Source organism: Plasmodium knowlesi (assembly GCF_000006355.2).
Source record: "Plasmodium knowlesi strain H genome assembly, chromosome: 3".
Classification (NCBI taxonomy): domain Eukaryota; phylum Apicomplexa; class Aconoidasida; order Haemosporida; family Plasmodiidae; genus Plasmodium; species Plasmodium knowlesi.
This window is the reverse complement of record NC_011904.2, coordinates 357460-372458: the sequence shown is the minus strand read 5'-3', so window position 1 is coordinate 372458 and position 14999 is coordinate 357460. Positions and strand designations below refer to the sequence as shown.

Here is a 14999-nt window from a genome sequence, read left to right as displayed (position 1 = left end):
GCCTCATTCTACTCTTGACCGACCTTGCATGAAAGCTCACCCGCGGTCGTAAAAGGCAAATGGAAGTCTACTCTAGCTGGTGTGACCACCCCTGAGTTGTCATTCGTACGGAAAATATTTTCTTTTAAGCAAAACCGATTGTAATGGGTAACAATTTTAAAGGGGCAAAATTCGCAAAGTGGAAGGTATATGAAAAGCCCCTTCCTCTCTGCGCTCCTAAAAAAGGCGACACACTTTTCCCCGCAATTACTTCCCCGTACATAGGTATATATGTGTGTCATGAGGAATGGGCATACACATCAGGTGAGGAGAGTTTTATTCATGTTTTTAGAAAAAAAAAAAAAAAAAAAAAAAAAAAAAAAAATACTACTTGAATAGCGACCCAGTCGAGAAAAGGGAAATGCCACGTTCAGAAACTCCAAATGGGGTGAAGAAAAAAAAGCAATGATAAGAAGCCCGCCCAGTCAGAAGGAGAAGCACTTTTGATCAAAATTTTGTAACATTATCTGACCAAGTAGGAGGAAAGCATTTTTTTTTTCTTTTTTCTGCTGCAAATATATTTGTGAAGGAATATCCTCATTTATGGAGAGTTATGTATGCTACCGCTGCATCGTTTTTTTTTTTTTTTTTTTTTTTTTTTTGTTTCACTTTTAAGGCCACTTTAATGGTTTGTGCGTATGCATGGATTGAAGTATGTGCGTTTGAGTGTACTCGTGAAAGTGTGCGAGCTGGTTTAATCACCCACTTGCGCAGGGGAGGCAGGCATACTCATAACTGCACATGTATATACACCCCTATTCGCATGCCGCCGCTTGAAGGAAAGGGAAAGCAAGTGAGGTAGGCGAATAGGGAAATAAGACATTCTTGTTCCGCGCCTTTTTTTTTTTGCCCGTTTGAGGCACGAAAGGGAGATGGCTTAACAACGCTAGGTGGACGCTTTTGTGGATTCATTCCCCCTCTTGATCTCTTGCAAGTGTACATTTCTTCATTACGTTGTGTAAATCTATTTTAGTCGCGCGATAGTTGTGTGTGCATTCATTTACGTGCATGTGGTATGCGCTTTTACCAACGGCGGGGATGCCCAAGGAGTGCCCCGTGGGATGAACACACACACTGGTCGGCAGGTGTAGACCTGGAGTCCACCCCGCCGGAGCCATAACCACCACTGCCCAACAAATTGGACAATAGAAACACCATCCGCGGTCCAACCAGTTAGCATTTTTACCCCCATCCACACACATACATACACACACAAACAAACATATACACAAACATATACACAAAAACATATACAACAATATATACAACAATATATGCATATAAACATATACATCAGTGTCGGACAAAATGAATAGGAACGAAGAAATTCTGTCCAAGGCAACGCCGGACTTTATATACAGATTTTTTACAGAAACCAATTCAGAGGAAATCTTAAGCTTGTTAAACAAACAGGTAACGTTATTATGTTTCAGTCAAATGAATGCTGGGGCCAATCAAGTTTTCCTAAAAGTAATAGATGGAACCATTCCCCCTCAGTACTATGCCATTGTACACGTGGGGATGGATGATGCAAGCATGACGGCTACACCCATCTCCTATGTAAAAAAATTAATTATTATAGAAAATTTCTCAATCACAAATTACTATGGGAAGCTTTTCATATTAACAAAAAAAATTAGAGTGCTTATGAGCGTAGACTACTTTGACATTGAAGACCTGTTTAGGAGGTACCAGTTACAAAGTATTTCTTACCTCCTAATGAACACAAAAGGTGAGAACCTCTCTAAGGATGGGGGCTCTAGACCTACTAGTGAATACAGCGTAGAAGGGCAACCCAGAACCAGTAGCATGATTTCTCGCTATTCAGGTGAATACGGGAATGAGAGCAAAGCGAGGGAGTGTAATTACTACCCCCGTGGAGGAAGCGCAGGACCCGGAGCATCTGCACCCGCTCCCGCTGCAACAGGAGAATATAGTAATAATTCCATTCCACGAGAAAGCTATTCTAAATTGAATGATCGTCAGGAAGGGGACAACAGACCTGACAACTACGACAGGTGTCAACGAGTGTCGGGAGAAAATTTGATGAGGGAGCCAATGACCAAGAATGGCAATGCGGCATATGGGGAGAGACAACCCTACGGGGATAAACCCCCTTACGTGGAGAGGTCGCCTTATAGAGAAGCGACGGCTGGAAGGGACACGCCCCAAATTTACCACCACGGCAGAATGGCAGAAGATAATGGAAGGGGGAAGCAATTCCCCGAAAGGTTGAGTGACCCCCCCAGCACGGACAAGTTTTCTCATAGCGAGATTTCCATCAGTCGCGACTATCTCCCGTACCGTGGAAACGAATTGGAAAGGAATCCTTCAGATGTCACATCCCCCTCGCATCAGAATTACCCCACTCCGCAAAGAGGGAGCCAGCCCTACAACAAGAGAAACAACACCACCGTGTATGACCAAAGCAGTGCAAACAGTGCAAATGGGCCAAATGGTGCAGGTGGACCAAATGGAGCAGGTGGACCAAATGGTGCAAATGGGCCAAATGGTGCAAGTGGACCAAATGGTCCGTATGGAAATAACCACTACAGTAACGGCAAGAGCAGGACGCATAACATTGCAGGGGAGGTGAACAACGGCAGAAGCGGAAGCAGTTACGACCCCGGAGTCGGCACCCCCATGGGCTCAAGTGTGTACAGAGAAGAACCCCCCTTGGGGGAATGCACTAGTAGAAGTGAACCCAAGGCGCGCGCGAGCAATCCAAACGGCTATATGTGCGAGGGGGGAATGGACGAGGGACCAGTTGGACCAGGAGGAGCAACCCTCGGGGAGTATAAAGGGCGGTATGCCCTGACTGGGAATAATCCAGACAAAGGCCCCCCCGAAGATAGGAGCTATTACCAAAATGGCAGGGGGACCAGTAATATGAGCAAGAATTCAAGCGGGGCGAATCAGTACTACTACCCTCCACGTGATGGAGAAGAGGGTAATAACCCGAGAAGTGTAGACGACGAGGCGTATTACGGAAGGTCGGGGGCGCCACATATAAATGGCAATGGACGTGGAAAGTCTAGTGAGATGGGCACGAAAATGGCGGGTGAGGGAAGAAATGGTCCGAATTACAATGGAGATGTGGCAAAAATTAGTAGAAGCGATGAGGCGATACATGGGAGGTATGTTCCTACTGAGGGAGCAGCCGTTGGAGGAAGTTACAATCACAGGGGGGTGAGCACTTATGGTTCATCTGGCACAGGAAGTGGAAATAGGGGAGCACCAGAATCAAATAGAAAGGAGAGGAATGAAAGTATGGGGAGTTTGCAGGATACGAAAGAAACACTAAATGACATGGAGGAGTATTCATCGGATAGAAGGAATGATAGTAAGAGTATGTTGAAGGAAAATAGTTCCAGTAGGAATAGCAGGAAATGTGCACCCTACCAACAAGGAAACAATCCAGTAATCAAAATTAACGACGGAATTTTAATGCATATAAATAAGCTATCTCAATATTCATCCAAGTGGATAATAAAGGCAAGAGTTCAGTTCAAAGATGTCGTGAGAAAATACTACTCAGGAAATAAAGAAGGAAAGGTATTTAACATCGAATTGTGTGATGAAGATGGAGAGATAAAAGTAAACTTCTTTGGAAAGGCAGTAGACAAATGGTATGACTACCTACAGTTGGGTAAAATATATAAAATAAGTAAAGGATATATCAAAGCAGCGAACAAAAAATTCACAACAATAAAACATGACTACGAAATTACTCTAGATGAAAATTCAATTATAGAAGCATTAGAAGAAAATGATAATATTCCCAAATTTATTTATAACTTTACATCTATAGAGAATATAAAGAATTTGAAAGTGGGTTCGCTAGTAGATGTAATAGGAGTGGTATTTAGCTACCAAGAAAGCACCCAAATATTAATCAAGAAAACAGGACAATATAAAGAGAAGAGGGATATTATTCTTATAGATGATAGCAAGGAAACTATCAATGTAACTCTGTGGGGAGATCACGCGTTGAACATTGAAGAAGGATACCTAAAGGATAATAGTATAATATGTTTTAAGAATTTAAAGGTTGGAGAATGGCAGGGAATAAAGTTGGAGTCGCATCCCAAAACCAAGATTGATATAAACCCAGAAATTGATAGAGCCCAGATGCTACAGACTTGGTGGAGAAATAACAAACAGAACCTTTACAGCTCCGTCAATATAGGGTCAGGTATATTCCACATGGAGTTACAAAAAACTATTGAAGAAATTAAAAAGGATGTCAATTTAGCTAATGAAGATGCTTTATCAGGCAAAGGAATTATTTTCACAACCTTCGGTTTTATCGACCATATTTATAACTCCATGCCTGTGTATTCGGCTTGTCCAGATTGCAATAAGAAGATGATTTCAAATGTCGTGGAGGAGGAAGAGGACGATATGAATTCGCCTCAAATGATGGACCAATCTATGTACTGTTCTAAGTGCAATAAAAATAACACCCCCACATATAGCTACTTCATAAACCTTAAGATTACAGACAGCACAGACTCCTTGAGGGCCACAGCCTTTGCTGGGTGTGCTCGTACTATCATGAATGGCCTGTCTGCTAACGAGTTTATGGCCCTCAGACAAGAGTACGTAACGCAAGAAAATATCGAGAACTTCGACTTGATAGAGAAAGCTAAATTGAATGAATTCTTTTTCCGCATCAAGGCCTATATGACGTCACACATGGATGAGCTGAAGAAAAAGTACACTATCGTTGATATCGTACCGCTGAATAAGCTGCTCGTGGACAATTGCAAGTATTTGATTCGATCCATCCGCAGCTTGACGGAGAAGCAGTGGAGAAGTGATGGCTTACCCGACGTGGAAGACAAAGTACAACCCGTTCAGGAAGCCCCTGCCCCCAGATAGCTCTACACTTAACGCAGCGCTTCTCCATGGGGCAGGCACTCTGTCTTCGTTCATGAATGCATATCCTTCCTTCCTTCCTTTTTTTTTTTTTTTTTTTTTTTTCATCGGCCCCTTCTTTGTGTTAAACTTTCGCCAACCCATAAAATTCGCTTTTTTTCCCCCCCACTTTCGGCAAGGTCATGTGCCTTCACACGCAGTGTTCACCCTATGTGTATGATTTCGTTAGGTAAAAAGGAATATATACATATATGAAATAATAAAATGTAAAAAAGAAAGAGCCTCTTATTTAGCAACTTTGTGTTTTAGCCTCACGATTTTGCTCTTCTTCGCTATCCCTCTCATTTGAATTTTTTCTTTTTCCTTCAACTCAAACGGATGATACACTCCGCTTCCATTCCATTTCTGTGATGTGCCACTCTGCCGCGGGGCAGCCATACTCGACAGGCAAAAATGGTAGCCCTTTGACAAAAGCAAACTGGCGGTGTTGTTTTGAGGTATGACATACCCTGTGAGGAAATGGATGGTGGGTGGACTGTCTTGCTCTGGGGAGTACAAGGTAGAAGAGCTTCTATCTGCTAAGGATACGTCTATCGTTTCGCAACACGGAGGGAATACCTATATAATGGGACAGCGTCAGCCCAAGCGAGCCAACCTTCACAAATTGCCATAATTTTTTAGGGGGCCATAATTTTGTTGGCTAAATCAAAAGGAGAGAATCATCAACCACTTATCCATTTTCCCACATCAATGTATGTTTAGGCATGCATTGTTAGGAGATGCATGTGTGTGGAGGCACTTCCTGTTGCGGATCCTCCAAAGAACGGTTCGAAGGAGCCCGCTGAAAGTTGCATGGGAGGAAAAAAAAAATACTGCACTATGTATAGCCAACCTTATGTTCCTAATTGAGTCCAGGAGACAAAGCGCGCATGGGGTCAATTTATTACATAATGAATTTTGCATGTGGCCAAAAATTTCACACGGGAAATATGGATGAGTGAAAGAATAAAAAAAAAAAAAAAAAAAATTGTTGACGCGCGGGGAAAACCTAACCTGCATGCAAAACGAGCGGTTTGAAGAGGAAGGCGAGCAAAAAGAAGAAGGGGAAATAGGAGATAATACGAATGAAAAGCGACAACAGAGCGGAGGAAGAACGAGGAGAAATTTCCTAACCTGTGAAAATACCAAACCACAGGCCTAAAAGCACCACGTAGGAGCCACCCAAAAGATACATTCCTATTTTCACGGAACAGAAGAGTGGAACCAAATAGGCCCGGAATAGTGGCTCTACCTGACCACCCCCATTGGAGTCCAGACCTCCCACCCTTTTCCGAGATGCTGTATTACGTGAAGAAGTATATATACATCGAGCTGCTGCTAATTTTGCGGGTGGTGAACTACTACCTTCCGTTAGACAGGTGCTTGAATATCGCAGTGATATTTTACCTGACCTTTTTGGGGCTCATTTATTTGGCCTTTAAGTTTAGGTACCGTGGGGGTAATGGGTCGGGTGGCGTAAGTTGGGCATTCGCCGGCAAACACGTATGTATAGTCGGTAAGTTCGCGCAGATTGTGGCGTACAGATGAGCGGTGTCAGTCGATTATACGTGTGATAGTTATGTGTTCAGTATAACCTCTTTGCGCGACAATCCTTTACCCTCCCCCCTTTCCAATATGTTTTTCCCCCTTCAGGTGGATCCGAAGGGCTGGGCCTCTCTTTGGCCAAGCGAATCATTCGAGAGAATCCGCAAACCCTAACCATCATGTCGAGGAATGCCACCAAACTGCGCACAGCAAAGGAAGTTTTACTGGAGGAACTTAGTACACAAAAGTACCATAAGAATGGGCTCCAAATAAATATAATTAAATGCGACATAGGCATGAAGGAATCCATTAATGAGGCTTTCCAAAATGTCCGAACGAGTACCAGTATAGATAAGGAAAAGGACCAATGGGCAGACCAATCAATGGGAAGTATCCAAAGAAGGAATCACCCCCTTGACTGTGAACAAGCGAAAGATCAAAGCTTAGACGATGTAGATGTTCTCATCTGTAACGCTGCATATATTTGTACAGAGGAAAATAGTAGGCTCCAAATGTACGATTTGCTATACACAGTAAATACCAATATTTATGGCCATATTGACATCATCTCAAGAGTGGTTAAAAATATGAAGAGAAGAAGAAAAGGATTTATTCTGTTTGTTAATTCTGAAGGAGCACTTTATCCTGTTTATGGTTATTCCTATTATTTAATGAGCAAAACATGTTTGTGGACATACACATATATATTGGACCAGGAATTAAAATATTACAATATACATTTTTCGAATGCATTTCTTCCATCCATTCAAACTCCCGGGTATGCACAGGAGAATTTAAGAAAACCCTTTGTTACAAAACGGATTGAGGATTTAACCACCACTGTGGATTCAGATTATGCGGCTGATAAAGTAGTTGGTAAAATGAAGGAAGGAAAAAAATTCATAACTCTAGATTTTAACGGGTTCATGTTGTCCGTTTTGCACAGCGGCTATAGGAATCCGGAATCCTACTTTGATTACTTAGTTTGCGTATCATTTTGTGGTGTCTTCGTTTTTGTATCTTCCCTCTACAAACTGTACATCGAGCATATAATCCGAAGGAATGTCTTCCACAAAGTTGATATCGTATGCCCTGGGGGAGGCTACAAGACCCGTTTTTTTTCCCCCTCAATTTGATGGCCCAATTGGGGTTTTCCTTTTACAAACATATTTTTTCGTAAATTCGTTAATCTTTTTTTCCACCATAGTATATGTTATCATGTGACTGATTTATTTTCACCTCGGCGAGCATTTGCATGAGTGCTTTTCATACATATCGCTGCGTTTCTCCTCCAACTGCCGACGGAGTCTCATTGGGAGGGTTCTTTCCTTTTTACAAGGAGAACTGTATGGCTGTTTGTTACTTCACATGTGTGTTTTTTAAAAGAAGTAAGAGTGGGCACTTGCGCAAGCATACACATATACATACACATATACATACACATATAAATGCAGGTGCATGTGTACATGTACGTGTGCGCACCGGGAATGTGCACAGTGGTGGCACATTTAATAGAAGTGGAGGGATTAAAAACAAAAATGGGGAGAGGGCGGATGCCCATGAGAAGAAAAAGTCAAGACTAAGTTTTGGGCCTCAATTTGTCTGATATCCATTTCTTGGCATAGGAAAAGGTGGAGGAGGAATTTCCCCCTCTCGTTTCCGTCCCTGCCGGTTGGTACGAATCGGCCGACTGGTTACTACCATTGATTGTGTTATCGGGGGAGACACCTACACCGGAGGAGTTGGCCTTATTCATTGTGTCGTCCATCTTATAGGACGAGTTACCTGTCTTGTTCGTGCTCATATTGTTACTGGACATGTTGAACTGATCGAAGCTGCTCGTATGTTTTGCATTTCCTTCCCCATTGGAGTGTGTTGTATTCATGTTATTGTGCAGTCGTGTGTCTTTTTTCATCTCTCTGTGTGCTTCTCCACGATGGGCCTCTCCACCTTGCCTTGTGGACTTCGGAGGGGGAGGTGGAATAGGTACGTTGGAGTCATTTTTTCCCTCCCAGTTGTTTACGTTGTTCTTTTTTTTTTGCGAGATGGGTGGGGGTTCCGGCACGTGATTCTCCGCTCCTTTGGCAGCCCCTGCTTCACGGGAGGTGCGAACACCCGCACCGTTATCTCCGACATTGCCACCACCACTACCGCTGTTACCCACGTTGAACTTCTCATCCGTGTCGTCCCTTCCCTGGTTAAGTTCAATTCGATTGAACTCCTCAATCAACTCAACCTGCCTGGGGGTCAGCTTGTCTGGAATCTTCAAACTAAATTTTACTATCAAGTCCCCATTGGTATGCGAGTCAACCTTGCAAGGACCCTTCCCCTTAAGTACTCTCTCCGAATTAGGATACGTTTTGGGTCTGATGAGTAAATCCATATCTCCATTAAGCGTAGGAACTTTAATGACTCCACCCAGTAGACACTGCTTCATGGTTAAGGGAACCTCCACATGTATATTGTCATCAACCCATTTGAAGATCTTATGAGGTTCAATATTTATAGTAACAAACAAATGGCCATTTTTCCCACCTCTATAACCTGAGTGTCCCTGATTTGGTATCCTCATTTGCATTCCTTTTTTAATTCCAGGAGGTATATCTAGGGTAATATTCTTGGTTTGAAATTTCACTCCGCTTCCAGAGCATTGCTTACAAGGGTTGTTAATAATTTGTCCATTGCCTGAGCAATTTCTACATGGAACTCCAATAATAATTGGCCCCCTCTCAATTCTTTGGATCCCCGATCCGTTACACACTTTACAAATGGTTAAGTTAGTCCCTGGCTTTTTTCCAGATCCATTACAATTATTACAAGACACTTTAACATTCAAACGGATATTTTTTTCGCACCCTTTTATTGCTTCCATAAATTTCAGAGTAATTTCTGTTTGAATATCTTCTCCCCTCGTGGACGTGGTTTTGGATCCAGCCATGTTGCTAAACATTTCGGCAAAATCAGTGAACATGAATGACGCATCTCCAAAACCGGAAAAGGCTCCTTCAAAATTAGAGGCGGATCCCGAAGAACCATGTCCATCGTAATTCATATCATCTGTCATTCCTGTTTTGTCGTAAAATTCCTTCTTCTTCGGATCGGACAGAAGTTCATATGCAGCAGTTATGGAGGCCATTTTCTGCTTTGCATCTGGGGAGGGATTTATATCTGGATGATATTTCTTGGCAAGCAAACGAAACTGCTTCTTAATTTCATTCGTGGTGGCGTTTCTGGATAATCCCAACACGGTGTAGGGGTCTTGGTTCAACCATCTCCTCGATATATTTATGTTCCTCTTGGTGAAATTCCACGGGAGGGCCCCACACCCCTTTTCGTTCCCACTGCTTCCGATGATGCTGCCACCCCGGAGGAGCAACTTTCCGTTCCACCCGTTCCTCAGAATTCGCAGCGGGGCTACCATCATGACATCATGTCAGAAGGGCGAAATGGCGCCAACGTGTTGAGAAGGTGGTACTAATTGTGGTGACGACGTGTTGCCAGTGTACTGTCAATACGCTAAACGTGGGACGAACTTCCGAGGATCTGCCAAACGTGTGTACTGCAAATGACTCGTCGCGGTAACTTCTATACCTTTATATTGGTGCCAACTGGAAGGGATACTTCCACGATGCGTTCCTAAATATGGGGTGAGGGCACTGTTGCACGGGGAGAAGAAGATCTCCAAATAGAAGTTGCAATTGTGGCTATCTCGTTTCTATTGAATTAACGGATATAATGCCGAACCCACCTATGTGCTGGCCTGCAAGCAGAGGAGTGATTTTTTTTTTTTTTTTTTTTCCTCAAAAATGGGGAGAGCACATACTAGGGAAAAAATAACTACCACTTGTTGAAGTACAGAAAAGGGATGTCGCAGGGGTTCTTAGCAGATGTGGATTGTCAATCCATTTTTTCGCGAAGCTCCATGAAAGGGAGCATCAAAAAAGAGGTAAGAAAAAAGAACCAAGCAGAAAGGAGACTATCCCCTTATGATGAAATATAACAATATGCAACTCATCAAATGGGAAAAAAAAAAAAAGGAAAAAAAAGAAAAAAAGGAAGAAAAAAAAAAAGTATTTCTCTGCTGCGTATGTTTAGCAAATATACACGCTTCGCCCCACCCACATTGCCCCTGTACCCTACACCATTTTGTACTTGGCGTGGTGCCGGAATTCCAGTGAAGATGCAAAAAAAAAAAAAAAAAAAAAAAAAGGAACAGCTGCGTTGGGCGCCTATGCAATACACTTGGGGTTATCATTTTTTTACGGGTAAATGCTAAAGGTGAAGGACAATTCCCTTAACGTATGGAGCTCCAAATGCTTCGGGCATACGTATCGTTTATACCATTTTTGTTTTGCCTATTTTTCTTACGTTATTCTACAAATGGGGGGAAGCTCTTCTCGTCGTGCTACCTAGGCAACCGAACCCAAGTTGTACATACAGATTTGTTGCGAAAGTGGGGGTGGGTAAGAGGTGGAAGAACAATGTATTGACTTCCTGAGCGGAGCAGGCAAAGACGGATCATCATCCTAGAAGTTAGAACCATCTTTGACTGAATCATTCAGTGTTACATTTTCTATCTCAGAAGGGGGTGAACAATGTATATGTGCGTGCTTGCTTTTTTGATATGTGCTTAAGCCTATACATTATGTGGCATGCCGGATTTTTTTAAAATTAGCATAAACGGATATAAAAAAGCAACTTTAAGGATGAACTCCCCCTAATCATTCATCATTCCACTTTGTCATTTTCTTTCCTTTTTTTTTTTTTTCTTTTTTTGTGAAAAGATCTCTCACGAGAGGTGCACGTCCTATTCTTTGTTCCGTTCCTCCATTCGTATAAAAGCGAGTCATTTGTGGAGGAACGCAGTTGGGAATTCTTCCCTATTAGAGGATACTCGTGTGGTTACGTTCAAAGCGGTAACTTCGAGGGGGACTCCTTTAAACGCGCGCCTGATGGGGGACAGCCGAATGGAGGTCCTGCCAGCTGGGTTTTCGGACTTTCGAGACCGAGCCTACTGGAATAGCTTCTTCCAATTTTTCGACCAGAAAAATTTCGAGTGGTATGGGAACTACGGGGATGTGCGGCACATCGTTTATCGGTGCATACGGGGACGGCTGGGTTATTTCGATGGGGAAAGCGATGGTAAACCGGTTGACCAACCGAATGATCAGCCGACTGACCAATCGACTGACCAGCCGACTGACCAACCGAATGACCAGCCGACTGACCAACCTGTTAATAAGAACTGCCAGCTCATAAACTTGGGGTGCGGGAACTCCCACCTGAGCTACGAACTCTTCCAAGACGGGTTCAGAAACATTGTAAATCTAGACTACTCAGATGTAGTGATCCAAAAAATGAAGAAAAAATTCGGGGACAAAATGGAATTCCTAAATGTAGACATCAGCAATGGTGAACAGTTTGATAACGTCCTATACAAATTGGAAGAAGAGGCACAGAAAAAAAAAGTGGATTACAAAATCTTTTTTGATAAAGCCTTTTTAGATGCATATATATCGTGCGAAAAAAATGAGGAAGAAATTTGCAAAAGGAATGCCAAGAGTTACTTCTCCCTTGTCTTTAAGCATTTGAACAAGGGGGACCTATTCATTGTTATTACTCTTGCTCAATATTATATAATTAAGGAGGTGGTTCGGAATGTGTATCATGAGGACATCATGTTGGAAGTCTTTCCCTTTTTTTTAAAACAAAACACAAGCGAGTTTAAATACCATCCATTCGTATTCGCCTTCTATCGAACACATAGGGGGGGCAATAAATTCCAGGCATATTTTATCAACGCAGAAATGGGTACCAGAAATGTCATTTCGTTGTGGAAACTACCCAATGAAATTAACAGCACGAGGGCAAATTTGAATCTTCACATTTTTAAAAAAGGGAAGAGAAGAGTTCTGGATATTTACAATACGAGACTGAACAGGTGTGACTACAACGTCGTTGTTTACGACTCGTTCACCGAGCGCGCAACTTACAACACGGTCGTTGTTGTTGTCCCGCTTGGCTATGAGTTTCACTCCCTTTACTGTACTGCAGAAGGGAATGAGGAGTTGGCTTCCAAGGCCGGGACCAGGAGACTCCTCCTAGTGATGAGGTCCAACTTCTTGGCTTCCTCGTGCCCGGAGGGCGAGGCGGACCGTTCTCAGAGTGACAAACGGGAAATCCCCGCACCTGCCACACAAAATGGGGAGAACCCTACCAATGTGCACCATAGCGAGTACACTCAGAGGGAGAAAAGTCGGAACGAGGATACGGACGATGCAAAAGTGAAGGAACAACAAATATACCCACAGGGGAAAAACGAACTACACAGTGAGTACTCAGTTAACGTCCTCCTGGAGTCCATCAAAAATGAGCTAACAAATATTTTGAACGAAGTGGCTCTCCCCAATTCGGACAATTTCCCCATCATGGTGTTAAACGAGAGCGTAAAGAACTGCAGGGTTATTGCCCACAGGAAGTCGCAGTATGCATCCAGTATCATTATAAGGGATGTCCTCGTAACGGAGGAATTTCTCGCGGAAATTTTTAATTCCGACCAGGCGAACAACAGGGGCTTCGGAGGTGAAAAGAGTAAATGGAAATACGGAAGGGAAGGGAGCGCCAGGGGAACGAACGAAGATGGAAAGGAACAGCACGACGTGGAAGAAGCCCTTCGAGCTATCCTGAAAAACCAGGAGGAAAGACGCTCCTATTTTGAAAAAAAAAAAATTTACAAAAGGCAAATGATATTTTCTTACGACCCATTGACAGTGCAATCCGAGCTAGTGTACACTCAGGAAAAGGAAAAAAAAAAAAAAAAAAAAAAAAAAAATGAAAAAGTAGTGGACAAGCTGGACGAAAACCCCCACTTTGAGTATATCGAATCAGCCAGCCAATATCACATAAGCTTCTGTTGCAGTCTCTTTTTCGTGATAAATGATATTTACAAGGAAGATGATAATTTTTTCAACATTTGCATTTTGGGGGGAGGCACCAATGTCTTCTCAAATATACTTAAGTCCATTTTTGCAGATTTTAATTTGCACCTGGATATCGTCGAAATTGACGAAGCAGTAAAATCATTTTATTATCTTTTCTGTGATGAGCAGATAGAGCAAAATAAAAAACACAGAACAAATTATATTATTAGGGATTCGCATGATTTTGTAAAGAATCATGGTCACTCTGAATTTTACCATGCCATCTTTGTCGACATTAACAATACGCAAAACTCCTACGTCGAAATGGATGGTTGTAAGTTGTATGTCACTTGTCCACATATACAATTTTTGGATGAAGAAAATGTGCGCAGTGTTAAGCGTCTTTTGAAAAACAATGGTGTCCTAGTAATTAATGTGTTGACGAGGGATGGCACTGTGAGAAAACATATTCGTCTCTTCTTTCAGAAGCTCTTCGCATCCGTGATTAGTATCCCCTCCGCGAATAAGGTAAGCGAGGTTTAAAATAAAGTGACACAGAGTCATGAATGCGCTAGGTTTGCACATAGATGCGCAAACATTACTTATCCCTGAACTCACATTTGAACATTTCCTCATTACGATACACTCCTCTAACTTCGCAGGAAATTAACGAGGTCTTGATCTGCAGTTCGAAGGACATAACCCAAGAAAGGTTTTCCGCTTATCGAAGGAATCTCATCTTAATGGTACGCTATTCAGGAATCGTCGCCACATGCAGATTGCTCCCTCTCCGTTTGAGAGAATAGTAGATATATGTAACTCGCCTCTCATTATTGACACGAGTACACACGCTCCTGTAAGCAAATATGATCATATATCTGTGAATACTTCCCCCATCCTCTTCATCTCGCAGATTAGGACAAACTACAATCGCTGGTTCCTGAATTTTGACTTAACGAACATCCTTAAGAATGTTGATGTTTTGTAAAACATTCCAGGATAAAAAGGCTACTAATAAAATCCAATGTGTTGTCTGTTAGGGAAACACCTCCATAGATATAATTTCCTTTATACCCTGAATCCAGAGTCATACACCCTGAAAACTTCTTCCTATACCCAGAATTCTATTTCTATCCCCTAAACCCTAAAACCTTAACCCATTTATTTCCGCATATTCTCGTTATTCTGTATACATTTTTGGTTTAAAGTGTATGTATGCTTTTATAAAGTTGTTTGTGCCAACACGTATGTACACACAATTTTTCCTTGTGCGGGATAAGTGTGTGTTTTTCCTTTATATTTTGCGACCTTTTGCAACTGTAATATATTTCATCGTCCACCCTCCTTTTTTTTTTTTTTTTTTTTTTTTTTGTGTGCGCTGTCAGCAGACATCATTTATTCGCGCGCTTATCCTCCTACTTTCCGCAAAAAAAAAAAAAAAAAAAAAAAAAGGAAGAAAAAATATATTTTTCGCAAGCGGAAAAAAAAAAAATTATATAATGTTCCTAAAAAAAAAAGGAAGAATGTTTTTTTTTTTTTTTTTTCTAAAAACAAAAGGGTGTCCTTTCACAAAAA

The 14999-nt window shown here is 42.1% G+C and overlaps 4 protein-coding genes across 4 annotated transcripts; 3 read left to right on the top strand and 1 right to left on the bottom strand.

The window, feature by feature from the left end:
• Nucleotides 1–1347: 1347 nt before the first annotated feature.
• On the top strand, nucleotides 1348–4923 carry PKNH_0307700 (replication protein A1, large subunit, putative; the record flags this gene model as incomplete). The annotated part of the gene is made up of 1 exon (XM_002261020.1): nucleotides 1348–4923. The coding sequence occupies one exon, from the start codon at nucleotides 1348–1350 to the stop codon at nucleotides 4921–4923; it is 3576 nt and encodes a 1191-aa protein (XP_002261056.1).
• Nucleotides 4924–6255: 1332 nt separating this feature from the next.
• PKNH_0307600 (NAD(P)-binding protein, putative) lies at nucleotides 6256–7640 on the top strand (the record flags this gene model as incomplete). Its single annotated transcript, XM_002261019.1, has 2 exons — nucleotides 6256–6475; nucleotides 6613–7640. The coding sequence occupies 2 exons, from the start codon at nucleotides 6256–6258 to the stop codon at nucleotides 7638–7640; spliced, it is 1248 nt and encodes a 415-aa protein (XP_002261055.1).
• A 443-nt stretch (nucleotides 7641–8083) lies between these two features.
• PKNH_0307500 (chaperone protein DnaJ, putative) lies at nucleotides 8084–9928 on the bottom strand (the record flags this gene model as incomplete). Its single annotated transcript, XM_002261018.1, has 1 exon — nucleotides 8084–9928. One exon carries the CDS (start codon nucleotides 9926–9928, stop codon nucleotides 8084–8086), a length of 1845 nt encoding a protein of 614 aa, XP_002261054.1.
• Nucleotides 9929–11471: 1543 nt separating this feature from the next.
• On the top strand, nucleotides 11472–14412 carry PKNH_0307400 (methyltransferase, putative; the record flags this gene model as incomplete). The annotated part of the gene is made up of 3 exons (XM_039113808.1): nucleotides 11472–13952; nucleotides 14087–14170; nucleotides 14338–14412. 3 exons carry the CDS (start codon nucleotides 11472–11474, stop codon nucleotides 14410–14412), a joined length of 2640 nt encoding a protein of 879 aa, XP_038969422.1.
• Nucleotides 14413–14999: the final 587 nt, after the last annotated feature.